The sequence below is a fragment of the Perna viridis genome, chromosome 3 (assembly GCF_037379345.1).
Source record: "Perna viridis isolate PV_CMFRI_1.1 ecotype Kerala chromosome 3, ASM3737934v1, whole genome shotgun sequence".
In the NCBI taxonomy this organism is placed as follows: domain Eukaryota; kingdom Metazoa; phylum Mollusca; class Bivalvia; order Mytilida; family Mytilidae; genus Perna; species Perna viridis.
In genome coordinates this window covers 13,941,461-13,959,512 of record NC_142447.1, presented here as the reverse complement: position 1 = coordinate 13,959,512, position 18,052 = coordinate 13,941,461, and the positions used below count along the sequence as shown (strand labels likewise).

Sequence of the window (18,052 nt, the reverse complement as noted above, 5' to 3'; positions counted from 1 at the left end):
ACATTTCATTGTATTGTAAACCATTATTAAGTCAATTTGAACGTGCAAAATGGTCTGGCCCATGGCTGTGTCGGCTTTTCAGTTCTTAATGAGAACTTCATTTAAGGTGTTATTTTGTATAACATAAATACATTTATACATTTATATGATCAAATGGCGGATCCAACAGGGTGTGGGTGTGTAGATTCCAACTTTCTACCTTTTCTTAATTTAAACTATTTTGAAGACTCATTACTGTTGGAGAATCTTTACGTATATTATGAATAATGTACTATACTGTGAACAATAACTACAAGGATTTTTTATGTACCATACAAAAATGATCGGACTTTATGCAAATCTTACAAACATGTCTTAGACAGGATATAGAAAAAAAAAGCTAAATCTTATCATTATAATCGTCATGGTGTCATGCAATAACCATGTTTGCCCTTTTTGTATCGAGAAAGGGTTTTTAAAATGCAATTCGTAAGCACTTCATGACAATTGTTGGCATTATCATTTTGTGATAACATTTATGCTTATGTTTTTGTTCTTAAGGGCAACATCTGTGTCTTGCTTTTACATATTTAATGAATGACTTATGTATTTCGGTCTTTGAGGAAATAACCTCAACCACGTGATGTACACTAAATAACTTGCGTAGTAGGTTATTTTTAAGTGTGCATCACGGGCATTAAGGTTATTTCAAATAGACATTAAATATATAAGAGTCATTTCCTATATTTTAATTTTAGTATCAAAATTTAAGAATTTAAGGAGTAAATCAGAAAAAAAGGTTGATGACAAGTCACATTTCAAAATAAAATTTTTGTTTGGGTTTAACGCCCGAGCAGTAAAATTTCAGCTAGATTAGGCGATGAACATGAAGTGGATGATAAAATAATCATGAAATGAAAAATGGGATGGGAGTCGACAAATTTTTTATTGCCACTGGAAATAGGGAGGGATGGGTAGGGTCGGGCAATTTAGCCTCCTATGGCGGAGCCCTATGGTTCCTACTTCGAGAAAAATACCACAGTAGGGTTCTTTAACGTGCGAGGAACGTTGCATCTTTCCCAACACGGCGCACCACTATGGTTTGTGATAAGGTTTTCCGTATTATAGCCTAACAACCCCAGCATGTAACACGCCAGGGGTACCCCATTCCACCACCTGGGGCACACAGCCCAGTTGCTATGGGCAGAGCGCCCTAGCCCCTGGCTAGGGTTCTGAGCACTATTTAGTTGCCTTTTACGACAAGCTTAGAGCTGCAGCAGCCTTATTCTTTTGCCTCCCGGACCTGCACGTAGGTTAATTTATGAGATGACGGACATAGTTTGTTGGCCAATCAGAAAGTGTGTTACATCTGAAATTAAATTATAAATCAATAATGTGTCGAATTTCGTATATAATAAAACCTGTCCTGGTTGAAACTGTTTTAATATATTGCAAAAGGCGGAGAAACGTTCTTTATTAAATATGTGTCAATGTCTAAAGACCAATTTTTATACTAGTACCGGATTTGACATATTTTTAATGGTATGAAACAAACTAATTTTAATTTGGTCTTGAGATTAAATTAGTCCTTAGATTAAAAAAATAACACATCTCTTCTCCAGTCTGCAACCAAAACAATATCAAGAGAGACAAAAGCATCATTCAATTACAGTTTTATGCAGGTATATGTTGTCTCTTGTTAACAATTACTAAAAGGGAAAAATTAGAACATTTACTTTTAAAAATGAAATCAGTTTATTCCAAGGCGTAAACACTTTTTGATAATTGTTGGGATAATTATTTCATTACATTGTATTATGTCCCAAAGACCTTGACAGTTAAGTGAACCTCATTTAACAAATAAACAACACATTATTTTGTCCATGTTATCTCTCGACTAATCGGTACATTTTTGCTTTTAACGCTTCAAAATAGCGTCTGTCAATTAAGGAAAATTAGTTAATCAATAGAAACAATAAACAGCTGTATTCGAGAGTACAATGAATTTCATGGGGGATCTCTGAACAAACATAATTGAACCGAAGCAAAACATTTACGTGAAGATACTGACGTTTCAAAGTCGGAGTTCGAGACAATGAAGGTAATCTTTCACTTTCAACAATAATATTTCTTATTGAACAATATCCCGCTTTCATGTCGTTGTTTGGATTAACTAATGCTATCGAATCAAACCCTATATATTGAAAATATGAAGCATATCACCGTTCCTGTAAATGTCTAAATATTCACCACTTTACTGTGAATTGCTTTTGTTTTGTTTGTTGTTGGGGTTTAGCGTCCGAGCAGCAATATTTCAGCTATATTCAGACGATGAACATGAAATGAAAAATGGGATGGGACACAAGGATGATAGGGTCAACAAATTTTGATTGCCACAAGACAAAAGGGAGGGATAGGTAGGGTCGGACAATTTAGCCTCCTGTGGCGGAGCGCAAAAGTTCCTACTCCTATCGAATACCACAGCAGGGTTCTTTAACGTATGAGGAACGTGGCAATTTTCCCAACACGGTGCACCACTATGGTTTGCGGTTAGGTTTTCCGTATTATAGCTTGACAACCCCAGCATGTAACACGCCAGGGGTATCCCATTCCACCACCTGGGGCACACAACCCAGTTGTTCTGTGGGTAGAGCGCCTAGCCCCCCCCCCCCCGGCTAGGTTTCTGAGCACTATTTAGTCGCCTTTTACGACAAGCTTAGCGCTGCTGCAGGCCTATTCGATTGACACCCGGACCTGCACTGGGCCTGTGAATTGCAAATTAGTTGTTCTTATACATGCTGTATTTCTTCGGGTTTTTTTGCAATTAAAAACGTGTTTAATTTTAATTTTAAAAAGGCAACTGTAGCTTATATTCCCGAGTTTTTAAACGATATTTAAATCCTTATTTATTCAACTATCCTAGTTATTATGATGCAAAATAATTGCATTTACATGGGGAATTCAGAACCATTCAGTGTAGGAATAGGGCATTATGTGGCACTTTTTTTTATTTGAATTTGGTCTTTATTGGCCTTAAAATATTGAGTTATATCTAAAAACTATCGTTTGTTTGTTTGTTGGGGTTTAACGTCCGAGCAGCAATATTTCAGCTATATTCAGACGATGAAATGATGATGAAATGAAAAAGGGATGGGACACAAGGACAATGGGATCGACAAATTTTGATTTCCACTGGAAATAGAGAGAGGTGGGTATGGTCGGGTAATGTAGCCTCCTGTGGCGGAGTCCTATGGTTCCTACTCCGCGAAAATACCACAGTAGGGTTCTGTAACGTGCGATGAACGTGGCATCTTTCCCAACACGTTGCACCATTATGGTTTGCGGTCAGGTTTTCCGTACTATAGCCTGACAACCCCAGCATGTAACACGCCAGGGGTACACATCCCAGTTGCTCTGTGGGCAGAGCGCCCTAGCCCCCGGCTAGGGTTCTGAGCACTATTTAGTCGCCTTTTACGACAAGCTTAGCGCTGCTGCAGCCTATTCTTTTAACACCAGGACCTGCACGGGGTTAAAAACCATTTAAATAACTTTTCAAATTCATCAAATATGTGACGTAGATATCTTTCGACTGCTTATATAGGGCAAAAAGTGCTGGAAATTTTTCTTCTCATTTTTCCACAGTGCATTTCAATTAAATTTGACATAAAAGGCAAACTTTACAAACACTTTGATGGCTATTTCTGGCGTTTATTATTTTAAGTACTTGGTTAATGAAATAAAATCTCTACCTTTTCCCCTCATGTGTCACACTTTATACAATTATATCTTGCACGATTCTTAAGACCGAAATGTACTTTTAATTACTTACACATTTAACGTTACTTTCTTTCGAAAACGCCTATAATAGAAAGCGGTAAAGGTCTATAGTCGTGACATAGAGCAATTATTCTGCGGTTGAAATCACTCAATTCATGAATATATAAAGCATAACAAATAACTATTATAAATATTTGTTTCAAGGTCTTACTAATTCACGTTTTAATTAGACAAACAAGTTGAAGAGCAACATTAAAGCATCGTACCAGGTCTTAAATGACCCGTGCAGGTCCGGGTGTTAAAAGAATAGGCCTGCAGCAGCGCTAAGCTTGTCGTAAAAGGCGACTAAATAGTGCTCAGAACCTTAGCTGGGGGCTAGGGCGCTCTGCCCACAAAGCAACTGGGGTGTGTGCCCAAAGTGGTGGAATGGGGTACACCTGGCGTGTTACATGCTAGGGTTGTCAGGCTATAATATGGAAAACCTGACCGCAAACCATAGTGGTGCACCGTGTTGGGAAAGATGCAACGTTTCTAGCACGTTAAAGAATCCTTCTGTGGTATTCTGCCGGAGTAGGAACCTTACGGCTCCGCCACAGAAGGCTAAATTGCCCGACCCTACTCACATCTCCCCATTTCCAGTGGCAATCAAAATTTGTCGACCCCATTGTCCTTGTGTCCCATCCCTTTTTCATTTAATCATCGTTTCATGTTCATCGTCTGAATATAGCTGATATATTGCTGCTCGGATGTTAAACCCCAACAAACAAACAAACAAACCAGGTCTTAATTGTAAATAAACATGGCCAAATTATCAAAACATCACTTTGAGGTCTGTGGATCATCTTAACTTTCATTTGTACTCGTTTCATCGCCGGATTAATATTTTTTACCTAAAAATTATATCTTTCTACTTTCTACATTTAACGAAACTGTCGTTAAAGAAATAAAGAAAAACTGGCATTCTGTATAAATGTACGCGTAATTGACTATCGTATTTAAAGAACCTCAGTGAGCGCGCTCACATACCCCACGCGTCCACATGTCTGATACTCAAGTAAATTTGTTCGGAAGAGAAATACATGAAGGACACCGACAAAAAAAAGGAATTAGATTGTTTTTTCAGCCATTAGAAAAAGTAAATTTTGAAAAAGATTTTTTCCTTATCTTCTAACTAAATTCCAGTATTCAGAATGGTAGTTTCAAACTCCAGATTGGACTCGTGCAGGTCCGGGTGTCAAAAGAATAGGCCTGCAGCAGCGCTAAGCTTGTAAAAGGCGACTAACTAGTGCTCAGAACCCTAGCCTGGGGCTAGAGCGCTCTGCCCACAGAGCAACTGGGATGTGTGCCCCTGGCGTGTTACATGCTGGGGTTGTCAGGCTATAATACGGAAAACCTGACCGTGGTGCACCGTGTTGGGAAAGATGCCACGTTCCTCGCACGTTAAAGAACCCTACTGTGGTATTTTCCCGGAGTAGGAACCATAGAGCTCCGCCACAGGATGCTAAATTGCCCGACCCTACCCACCTCTCCCTTTTTCTAGTGGCAATCAAAATCTGTCGACCCCATTGTCCTTGTGTCCCATCCCTTTTTCATTAATTTCATGTTCATCGTCTGAATATAGCTGAAATATTGCTGCTCGGACGTTAAACCCCAAGAAACAAACAAACAAACATCAAACTCCAGATTGTGATATCTTCGGGTTTTAATTAATCCAAGTAAATATCAACATAGCAGAACAAAATGTACACTTGACTTGTAACTAATCATGGTGAACTTGTTTACCAAAATTCATGTCAATATCTGCAAGCGTTTAGAAAAAAGTCCGGAAAACTGTTATTTCTGCGAATTTTGCTTAGTTCTAGGCCCGTAATTTCGGTAAAAATAATTGGAGAGGAACGAAAGTTAATCTTTACCTGTGACTTATCATGGTGAACTTGTAAACTGAAAATCATGTCAATAACTGCAAGAGTTGAGAAAAAAGTCTGGAAACCTTATTTCTGTGAATTTTGCTTAGTTCAAAGCTGTTATGACGGTAAACTTGACCTGTAACTTATGGTGAACTTGTATTCCACTATTCATGCGTAGGGTATAATATACAAAGCTGAAATAAGATTGCAAAGTCCTTGCAATTACTTGCGGTTCATTTCAATATGCATCTGAAAAAAAATCAAGCAGTGGATGAAAACCCATCATTTTGAAAGCTTGACTATTTGCATCAACGGAATGAAGGAAAAAAATCATTTTAGTGAATTGAGTCATAATTTCTTTGAAATGCACTGAAGATAAGCATTGAAAGGGCAGATAATTCTGTCAAAAACCTCATTTTTCTAACCTTCTATTGAAAAAAAATCTCGAAAAATTCACCAATCCAAATATCAAATTGCAGTCTATTTTGCCCGATTCGTAAAAAACGTACACTTTAACGCTCAGTCGCAAATATTTTATGCATGATCATCATCGATAACAAATTGAACAGAAATCAATTTAAACATTGATACAGGAAGAAATGGGGGAAGTTAAGCGAATTCTTGACTGCCAACACATGGTTGGACAAATAGCTTGGTGGGTTAAGTTTTGCCAACTGTAGCGGTACTCAGGAAGAACGCTACATATCTAATTTTAAATGTGCGTGAAGTGTGAAGTTCTACAGACAGGTTGGTCAACTAAGGTTCGCGGTCAGATGTTTTCATGCCCGACAACTCCGAGGCAAGGAAGATGCCCCATTCAGCCTCCTGGGGTACACACCTTAGCAGCCCAGACAACCCCGAAGCAAGGGATCTACCCCATTCAGCCTGCTGGAGTACACACCTTAGCAGCTCTTTATCATATTGGATTAAACATCTGCCCATCGCACAATACTCCATAAGTACTCAATATCGCCTTTAATTCAAACTGGGATCTGTATCGTGCCTTTACGTATATATAACCGGTTCTCGCACGGGCCAAAATTTAACGAAATGTTTTTAATCTGACATCAAAAAAGCAAATGTTTAAAAAACAATTCACTCGATACATTCTTCTCATCATATTGGCCTTGAACTTTAAATCCATTATAGGCAGACTATTGGGAACAATGCATTTATAGAGTAAATGATACTTAACAACATAACTTGCTAATTGCCGTATCTTTCATTCATTCGAGCCATACAAATATATTTATGGAAAAGATATTTATGGCTCGTAAATCAAATATTTGACCTTCTGAACAACGATAATTGCCTAACAGTTCAAGCTAAAACTCATTTTTGTGGTTGTTCTGTTTTTTGTTTATTGTTTATTATTATTATTATTTTTTTTTTTGCTTTTCTTCAAGGGAATAGTTTGGATGTCTCATCATTTAAAAACAAAATGCTAAAAGCAGACTATTTAGTGCAGAAAACAACGGAATACAACGTCCGAGCAGCAATATGTCACCTATATTCAGACGATGAATATGAAATTGATTGATTGATGGGGTTTAACGTCCGAGCAGCAATATTTCAGCTATATTCAGACAATGAACATGAAATGATGATGAAATGAAAAAGGGATGGGACACAAGGACAGTGATTGATTTATTCCATTTCGTCCATGGGTGGACATAGGGCGACTACAGTTTCTCTCCATTCGCTTCGGTTTTGGGCGATGGTGTTACAATTTTTCCACGTTAGTCCTACTCTCTTCAGTTCAGAGTTCAAACCCCTCCTCCAGGTGTTCTTTGGTCTTCCTCTTTTTCTTTGCCCTTGGTGATTCCAATCTAAAGCTTGCTTTGTAGTGTTTTTATTGTTCTTCCTTAAAGTATGACCAATCCATTTCCATTTTCGGGTTCGAATGGTGTTTTCTATTGGTTGTTGTTTTGTTCTTTGCCAGAGTTTCTTGTTTGTTATTTTTTCTGGCCATCTGATATTCAGTATATTTCTTAGGCACTTGTTAACAAAGACTTGTATAGATTTCATGGTGTTTTCTGTTTCTCTCCAGGTCTCGCAACCATATAACAGGACAGACTTAACATTGCTGTTGAAAATTCTGATCTTAGTAGCCGTTCTCAGTGTTCTACTTTTCCATACTGGCTTTAGAATGGAAAAAAGCCTGTAATGCTTTCATCTTTCTGGCTTGTACATCTTCGTCAGTGCCTCCAGTTGTACTCATGACACTTCCAAGGTACGTAAATTTATCTATATTCTCTCTCTGTTGGTTATTTACCAATATTGGATCCATCTGGTTTTGTTGGATTCTCATGGCTTTGGTTTTGGCTGTGTTGATATACAATCCTGTTCTTTTAGCTGTTTCTTCGAGATGGTTGACCTGGTGTTGGGAATCTTGAAGACGATGCGATAGTGTGCATATGTCGTCTGCAAATTCGAGGTCTTCTAGACGAGATGTTAGTGTCCATTGTATACCATGAGGGTCGTTGTAAGCTGTTGTTGCTATCGATGACTATGAGAAAGAGAAAGGGAGAGAGAATGCATCCTTGCCTTACGCCAGTTGTTACAGGGAAAGGATCCGTCAATGTACCAGCATGTATGACCTGACAAGAGAATTCTTCATACAGTAACTTAATCATGGAAATAATCTTAGGTAGAATCCCATAGTGTCCTAGAATGTTCCACAAGACCTGATGATCTATGCTGTCAAATGCTTTCTGGAAGTCAATAAAGTTTAGATATAGGGATGACTGCCATTCGATCGTTTGCTCAATAATTATTCTGAGTGTAGCAATCTGGTCGACACGTGATCGTTCTTGTCTAAATCCAGCTTGTTCATCTCTCAGCTTGCTATCAATCTCTTCTTTCATTCTTTGTAAGATTATACTGCATAGGATTTTACTAGGAATGGACAAAAGAGTTATTCCTCTCCAGTTGTTGCAATTGGATTTGTCCCCCTTTTTAGGTAGTTTTACCAAGAGTCCCTTTTGCCAGTCTTTTGGAATTTTTTCTTTTTCCCGTATCTGGTTTAATAGCCCAAGAAGATATTGAATGGTAGTGTCATTCATGGACTTGAGGGCTTCAGGTGGTATGCCATCGATTCCCGCTGCTTTCCCATTCTTAAGATGTTTTAGGGCTTTTCTTACTTCATTTTCGGTAATTGTGTCAGTCTCTATGTTAAGTGTTGGACCTTCTTCAAGTATTGGTGGATTTGTTGGTGGTGGTCTGTTCAATACCTCACTAAAGTGTTCTTTCCATCTGTCAAGCTGATCTTCTAGCTTTGTGAGGGTATTGTGGTTTTTATCTTTGACTGGTAAATTTTCATTTTGAGAGATCTTTCCACTGAGTTGTCTTGTGATGTTATACAATGTTTTGATGTCTCCTTTTAAGCAGGCGTTTTCAGCTTCTACTGCTAACTTTTCAGCATGGTTTCTTTTATCTCTTTTACAGCTTTTCTTCACTTCTCTGTCTTTTGCGCTGTAAAGGTCTTGCAGGTTTTTCTTTTGCTGTCTGGTTTTGGCACTCACCAACTTTTCTTTTATTTCCCTTCGTTCAGATATTGTATCCCATGTTTGATCTGACATCCATTTCTTTCTTTTCACTTGAATGAAACCAACTGTTTCTTCGCATGCTTCCAGAATGGCTGTCTTTGTTGAGTTCCAGATGTCATCAATATCATTGTTCATTTCTTCGTTGTCAAGATCTAATAAAGTACTAAATCTGATCCTGAGTGTAATTTGGAAGTTTTCTTTCACTTTCTGATCTTTAAATATCAACATGAAACTTCCTTTTTGTAGTCTCTCTTTTCTTTGTTAAAAGCTTGAGTTTAATTTTTCCAATTACAAGGTGGTGATCTGATGCTGCGTCTGCTCCACGTTTTGTTCGTACATCTTGTAATGAAGATCTTCATCGACGGCTTATTGTTATGTGGTCTATTTGGTTTTCAGTGTCTCCAGATGGTGAAATCCAGGTGGTTTTATGACAAGATTTATGTGGAAACCAAGTACCGCCAATTACTAGACTGTTTATAGCGCAAAAGTCAGCAAACATCTCCGTTCTCATTCATTTGCCCTATTCCATGTGGTCCTATCTCCCTTTCTCTACCTCCTCTGTCATCACCTACTTTGGCATTCAGATCTCCTAAGATGATAAGGATGTCTCTTTTATGAACGGCATCAACAACTGATTGTAATATGTTGTAGAAGTCATTTTTATCATCTTCGTCTGCGGTGTTTGTTGGTGCATACACCTGTATAAATGTTGTTTTCTGGAATCGAGTGTCAAATCTAGCTGATATCACTCTTGCAGATATTGGATTCCACTCCAAAAGCGATTTCTTGGCTTTCTTTCTAAGCATAAATCCCACGCCTTTGTCATGTATGTCGTCTTCATTTGGATTTCCTGAGAATATGACCGTATGACCTGAAGATAGTGTTGTCATTCCAGCTGTATTCCATCTTACTTCGCTGAGTCCTAGAATTTCGATATTGTATCTATCCATTTCGTTCGCAATTTGCAAGCTTTTGCCACTTTGATACATTGTTCTAACATTCCAAGTGCCTATGGTTGTTGGTTGTTTTGGTGAGAACAACTTCATCGGCTTTCGCGTCATTTGCTGTCCTCGATGTTTGGTTTGGTCCTCTTTCTCTAGTCGTTGACGAGTCCGAGGAATGACTTTTACTGTAATCGTTTCTGTAACCATTTGTATCCACTAGTGGGGGGTTGGCCCTCTAGCTTCAGCTTTATTTTAGTGTGGTGGTCAGCAAGTCCCTCACATGCTTTTGTATCAGAGTTTGCTCTCCTAGATAGGTTCCCTACCATGGGTGACTACTCCTTTCTAGCCGGGTTTTACATCAGAGTTTCCTCTCCTAGACAGGTTCCCTTCCAAAGGTTTGATCCCAGTCTGACCATCGTTTTCTGTCTGGGTTGTCTCCCGTAGCCTTTGACTCAACAGTCCATCACACGGCAGCGATCTATTTAACCCATAGGTGGGGCAAGGTTGGTGAGAGCCAGGGCATGTTCCATGCGCCGGTGGGCCTGCACTCTGCACCTCTAGGGTCCTTGTTACTCCGAGATCCCCTTCATGTTAGCCTTGAGTACTAGACCCAAGTTACCGTGTGTTACCTCGGGGAGGCAAATTGAAGGAGTCTTGGTAGTGTAGAGGCTATGTACTGGCAGAGGAAGGCTTCTGCTTACGCTGCTCCCCTTTTCTTCTACAAGTAGACTAGCCAGCGTCAGTAGCGATCTAGAGACGTTCGATCACTACTGCACTAGACGCATATCACTACAAAGGACACAAGGACAGTAGGGTCGACAAATTTTTATTGCCACTGGAAATAGGGAGAGGTTGGTAGGATCGGGCAATTTAGCGGAGCCCTATGGTTCCCACTCCTAGACAATACGACAAGCTTAGCGCTGCTGCAGGCCTATTCTTTTAACACCCGGACCTGCACGGGGCCTCTGTGGGCAAAGCGCCCTAGACCCCGGCTAGGGTTCTGCGCACTATTTAGTCGCTGTTTACGACAGGGCCCTTTGCAGGTCCGGGTGTTAAAAGAATAGGCCTGTATGAGCGCTAAGCTTGTAAAAGGCGACTAAATAGTGCTCAGAAACCTAGCCGGGGGCTAGGCGCTCTGCCCACAGAGCAACTGGGATGTGAGCCCCAGGTGGTGGAATGGGGTACCCCTGGCGTGTTACATGCTGGGGTTGTCAGGCTATAATACGGAAAACCTGACCGCAAACCATAGTGGTGCACCGTGTTGGGAAAGATGCCACGATCCTTGCACGTTAAAGAACCCTGCTGTTGTATTCGATAGGAGTAGGAACCTTTGCGCCCCGTCACAGGCGGCTAAATTGCCCGACCTTACCCACCCCCCTTTTTCCAGTGGCAATCAAAATTTGTCGACCCTCTAATCCTTGTGACCCTTCCTTTTTTTCATTTCATGTTCATTTTATCATCCATTTCATGTTCATTGTCTGAATATAGCTGAAATATTGCTGCTCGGACGTTAAACCCCAACAAACAAACGACAGGCTTAGCGCTGCTGCAGGCCTATTCTTTTGTAAATGAGTAAATGGTCGACATTGCTGATTAGTAGATTTGATAGACAACGATATGACAAAATGCGTCATTTGCAAGTTATAATATCAAGAAATTATATATTATGACAGTAAATTCACAATAGAGAAAAAAAAATCGAAGTTCTCACTATAAATTGTTGTATATTTTTTCTGTGTATTACGCCAATAAGATAGGAACATTTTTATTTAACTGAAAAGACGCTATTTAAGATATAAAGTTAACTTTTTCCATTTTTCTATAAATACTAAAGTTAAACATTTAAATTTGCCTCGAAGTTCAAAAGTAAAATTTGACGAAGTACTACAATACAAACTGTACGAACAGTAAAATTCTCGGGCAATTGAATGAGTATTTCATATGAGAGCATTTGACTTTCGACAACGATGTCCAACTCCATTGTGGCATGAAACTGACAAGTGCTAAATGATCTACCATTGCTGCTCTGGAACGTACCAATTTACAAAATCTGGCATTCGTGATGAGAAGGTTACTATAGTCAAGGTCGAAAGCTAATTTAACAACATAATTTGACCAATGACTGATTGCTTTAAAGACAGACGAATATTGACATAATATGCTTTAACACATGTTTTAAAGATTTTACAGGATATGTAATACAAGTGAATTATAGACAAAAACGTATTTAGTTAGATAAAATGCACCAATGATAAAATTTGTGAATGCCGAATGCTTATAAAACGCTATCATATGGGTCAAAGACCAAAAAGTTTAAAATCAAAACATTTTACAGGCATGACAGTTTACTTTTTTAGGCTAGAACACTTAAACTGCGGTTATGTGGTTGATATTGTTTTCAGTTGATTAATTATTCTACTTAAGTATTGCCTTTTTACTCTATTTAGCAATGTTTACATAATTAGCATAAATTAAATTTATAATATAAACACTTTTAATGCATATTTGTTTTTCTTGAAATTGGTCATCATAAAGTAGTTTATGATGCTAATGGTCATATGACAATATATAGACTTGTTAGTCGCTTTGAAACATTTTGTAGAATGAATCGCACCCGGGGATTTGTAAATATTCGACTCTCAAATGGTCCATATACAAGTATAGCTGTTTGACCCGAAGTATCATGAACAATTAGCTATATCATATTTTTTCAAATGAAGACCATCTAAATTTATAATATTTTTACAATATGACATGAAATTCTGAATTCAAAGGGGAAATTGTCCATATAACTTGCTATGAAACTTTACCGTATTTTTACAGATGAAGGAGAAGCGAAGGTCGACATCATTCGAATCTTACAGTTGCCACAGAAAGACAATATTAAAACGAGAAATGAAAGTAACGAAGACGATCCTTAGCATGATAGGTAACATTTGATATTGTCACGCATGTAATTCAATATAATAGTAAGTTAAGGTGGTCATTTTGATTACATTTACAAAAAAACAAAACAAAAAACAAAACAGAACAAAAAAAAAAAACAATGACGGTCAACGGTTTTCTATTTATATAGAATTATTTCCTCGACAGAATGTACCAGTCTAATTAAAACTATATCAATCACCTGTTCAATGCAGTCACGGCATGTAGGATCTAACAACAATCTATTCTACTTTCTGTTCAAATGACCTTTTCGCCCCGTGCAGGTTCGGGTGAGAAAAGAATAGGCCTGCAACAGCGCTAAGCTTGTCGTATAAGGCGACAAAACAGTGCTCAGAAACCTAGCCGGGGGCTAGGCGCTCTTCCCACAGAGCAACTCGGATGTGTGCCCAAGGTGGTAGAATGGGGTACCCCTGGCGTGTTACATGCTGGGGTTGTCAGGCTATAAAACGGAAAACCTGACCGCAAACCATAGTGGTGCACCATGTTGGGAAAGATGCCACGTTCATCAATTTCATGTTCATCGTCTGAATATAGCTGAAATATTGCTGCTCGGACGTTAAACCCCAACAAACAAACTCACACGTTAAAGAACCCTGCTGTGGTATTCGATAGGAGTAGGAACCTTTGCGCTCCGCCACAGGAGGCTAAATTCCCCAACCTTACCCATCCCTCCCCTTTTTCTATTGTTTTTGTTTTGTTTGTTTGTTGGGGTTTAACGTCCGAGCAGCAAAATTTTAGCTATATTCAGACGATGAACATATTGGTGATAAAATGAACATGAAATGATGATGAAATGAAAAAGGGGTGGGACACAAAATGGGGTCGACAAATTTTGATTACTATGGTTTGCGGTCAGGTTTTACGTATTATAGCCTGACGACCCCAGCATGTAACACGCCAGGGGTACCCCATTCCACCACCTGGGGCACACATCCCAGTTGCTCTGTGGGCAGAGCGCCTTAGCCCACGGCTAGGGTTCTGAGGGCTATTTAGTTGCCTTTTACGACAAGCTTAGCGCTGCTGCAGGCCTATTCTTTTAACACCCGGACCTGCACGGGGTTGAAAAATTATAGGTTTTAATGCTATTATATTTAGATAATAGTCTTGAACTGATTGTCTCAAAAAGATCTTCCGAATTTTTCAGGATCCACATTGAATTAATACCACTACGAGAGTAACAAGTGTTGCGGTAGGACTGCTGACCTTCTTTGACAGTTGTGAGTATAGAAGTTAAAAGTTTTGAAAGTGGTTTGCTGTGGAACATTTGTATGTATGAATTCTTGTGGAGTTTCGGAATCCAGTACATAGACGGTAAATCACAATCATCGTCCTTGATAGAGAGACAAAAACATAAGGAAACATTTACATTTACAGGAAAATTATATTTTGGAGCTTTTATAATTACACGAAATCATATGTTTTCAAAATAATACAAAAACCGTACTCTTTTTTTTATATGAAATCCTATTGAAAATATTAATACGCAGCAAATAATTTTATTTCATCGTTTTTCATAAATTGATTAAATAGTAAAAATTATATGTTTTTCATCGAGGTTCTAAACATATTAGAATATATAATCAAGAAGTTTTTCAGCTGTTTTCAAAACAGCAGAAAACAAATTGCAATTTCTTCTGAGGGGATATGCACTACGTTGAATTTCTTTGCTTTATTGTTGCATTGTTTTTGTCAAAAATTTTATGTTACCGAGTTTTTACGTATTCTCCGTTTGAAACAAGGATGGCGTACATATAAGTTTGGTGTTTTACAAATTCACGTAGATAGTAGTACACGTTCCTCGCACGTTAAAGAACCCTGCTGTGGTATTCGATAGGAGTAGGAACCTTTGCGCTCCGCCACAGGAGGCTAAATTGCCCGACCTTACCCATCTTCCCTTTTTCTAGTGGCAATCAAAATTTGTCGACCCTGTTGTCCTTGTGACCCATCCTTTTTTTTTATCATTTCATGCTCATTTTATCATCCATTTCATGTTCATTGTCTGAATATAGCTGAAATATTGCTGCTCGGACGTTAAACCCCAACAAACAAAGATAGTAGTACAAGGGACTTTTTCACTCTATGCAGCACTTATATTACAGTTTTCATACATGCAAATGTAATCATTGAACCTACTCTGCAAATACAAAACTGATTGTATAGTAAACCATTTCATTTGACTTATCCCGATTTTTTGAGACATCTAAAACAGCTGTATGTTTTGAATAATCGTGGAAGCTGTTTTGTACAGTACACGATTATTGATAAGGCGTAAATTGAACAATCTTCATCAAATGTGTATAATTAATTTGATATCAAAGGCTTTTAGCCGTAAACAAACAAAGAAGTAATATCCTCCAAATTTTCTATCGCCTGTTTTACTGTGAGGTCAAAACTAGGCCAATCGACTTAAAGAAAAAGAAAAACAAAATACACTTGGTACGAAAATAGTTGCTTAATTTTTACCAGACAATTTCCCGATCAACTGAATATTGTTTTGAGTGTTATTGCTATGTTTGTTCGGCATCAATTAACTTAAATGTTAGTTATACAGAAAGTTTGTTTCGTCGTTCAAATAAAAAATAACTGCCTCTAAGTTATACCATTGAAATAAAAATACCATTAGTCAGTTTTTTTTTTAAACTTAACGTATTTTTTCCGAACAGGGCATCGTTTCACAAAGCTTATGTAAGACTTACGTGCGCCTAACATCCATTAACTTTGTCATGGATTTGCGTGTACATACGTCTTAAGAGTGCTTTGAGACACGATACCCAGAACATTAGATTTTTCTTGTTAGATATTAAATCTTTTGATGTATCTTACCTTATACTAATTTTTATCATTTTTTTCTATTCTACAGGAGCGTTCGCTTTAGCCTGGTCACCGTATGCCATGCACTGTGTCGTATCAATGCTCGGACTAACGAAGGGAATGTCACCGTTTGTGGCTACTATCCCTGCACTTATTGCTAAATCTTCTGTGATTTATCATCCTTTGATTTATGTCTGTAAAAATCGACCTTTGAAAAGTGTCATTTTCAAGACATTTTTGTGTAGATATACACGGAAACGATGCTCTCGTGGTGCATTTGTGTCTCTTCCACTCAAAGAAGTTAACGGCTCAAATAAAAAAGGAAATAAAAGTACTATGACGATTACAATGGACGAAGATGCAGATTTCTCCCAGTTAGCATTTAGTAATACTCTTCAACATTGTTGTGAAATTTCTGAACGTAAAAAATCGGCGTCGAGCTTATGAATCAATATATCATTTGTCGTTATTGGTAATTCATTCGCAATGCCAATTTGTGAAATATCTGATATAACAATACAAGCAGAAAAGGGTCGAAGTTGCTGTAGATATTACACGATTTTTTCATTCACATCGCGGTCACATTCTGAAGCGAAAAAAAATCTTAAACAAGTTAAAGACGGGAGTATGGTAGTGCTGCATGATCGTGAAAGAATGTTAGTGATTGTGAACAACAAACAATATTTCATTGTTTCCAAAATTTCAGGAAACAAATTTATCAAGACAATCTATAAAATGATTAATATTTGGAAAAGATTGGAAATTTTTCGTCATTTTTATAAATAAACCATTTTCAGAAATGCGCATGGAACACTTGTCTGCGGTCGATGTTTGTTTGTTTGTTGGGGTTTAACGTCCGAGCAGCAATATTTCAGCTATATTCAGACAATGAACATGAAATGGATGATAAAATGAACATGAAATGAAAAAAAGAAAGGATGGGTCACAAGGATAATAGGGTCGACAAATTTCGATTGCCCCTGGAAAAAGGGGGGATGGGTAAGGTCGGGCAATTAAGCCTCCTGTGGCGGAGCGCAAAGGTTCCTACTCCTATCGAATACCACAGCAGGGTTCTTTAACGTGCGAGGAACGTGGCATCTTTCCCAACACGGTGCACCACTATGGTTTGCGGTCAGGTTTTCCGTATTATAGCCTGACAACCCCAGCATGTAACACGCCAGGGGTACCCCATTCCACCACCTGGGGCACACATCCCAGTTGCTCTGTGGGCAGAGCGCCTAGCCCCCGGCTAGGTTTCTGAGCACTATTTAGTCGCCTTATACGACAAGCTTAGCGCTGCTGCAAGCCTATTCTTTTAACACCCGGACCTGCACGGGGCGAACAAGTTAGTGATGAACAGGAAATGAACGGATGGTTGCTACATTGTATATATTTGTATTATGTATAACGTGAACCATTGTTTATTCGCATATCGTTTTAGAATAAAGGTACAATTGCAAACTGCACTGCATTTAATTGATTGATATTCATAAGAGTCTTTTCATAGTATGCTATACTAGAAAAAGTGTAAATGTATCTTTGAGAACCATTAATAGGTGTTAATATACGATGTTGATCCTAACAGAACATTATACATGAAATTCTATAACACTGTTTAGGAGCTGCATTTAAGTAACATGTGCCTTGAATATTGTAAAATTCAAAAAAGTCAACAAAAAAAAAACAAAAACAAAAAAAGACATAACTCCTACAAAATTTCAATGATCGAAATTTCCAGGTAGTATCCAAATATGGTGTGCTTGTTTCATGAAGTTTCATTAAATTCTATACCAAGACTCAGTCATCCCAAAATTCCGGATCATCTTCAAAATCATCTCCATCACCACAACAGTCATCGTCTTCCAAATCTCAACAGAAGAATGTCCAACCCCCAAAAAAGTTGGGGAATTTCCGTGTGGAGGACTTGGAGAAATCCAAGTCTAGGCGACAGATTGTGTCGCCTGTGGTGTCGGACTCGGATTCCGAGTCTGACATGGAAACAACAGATCATGGACTTTTGTCCAGGTGAAAACTGGCTGGGTCCCGACCTTGATCAGATTGACCAAACAGATCCTGTTGCCATGAAAAAATACAAGGAGCAGCGCGCTCAGTCAATTCGAATTGATCTTAATGGTGGCAC

At 38.4% G+C, this 18,052-nt stretch overlaps 1 protein-coding gene across 1 annotated transcript; it reads left to right on the top strand.

Moving 5' to 3' along the window:
• Positions 1 to 1,872: 1,872 nt before the first annotated feature.
• Positions 1,873 to 17,374, top strand: LOC148621099 (melanopsin-A-like). The gene is made up of 3 exons (XM_088575143.1): positions 1,873 to 2,080; positions 12,979 to 13,084; positions 15,962 to 17,374. Exons 1-3 carry the CDS (start codon positions 2,075 to 2,077, stop codon positions 16,357 to 16,359), a joined length of 510 nt encoding a protein of 169 aa, XP_088431269.1. The 5' UTR covers positions 1,873 to 2,074; the 3' UTR covers positions 16,360 to 17,374.
• Positions 17,375 to 18,052: the final 678 nt, after the last annotated feature.

Bases quoted from the DNA above. Each gene is read 5' to 3' on its own strand.
- LOC148621099 (XM_088575143.1), top strand. The intron at 13,085-15,961 runs GTAACATTTGAT...TCTATTCTACAG, and splicing joins GACGATCCTTAGCATGATAG to GAGCGTTCGCTTTAGCCTGG.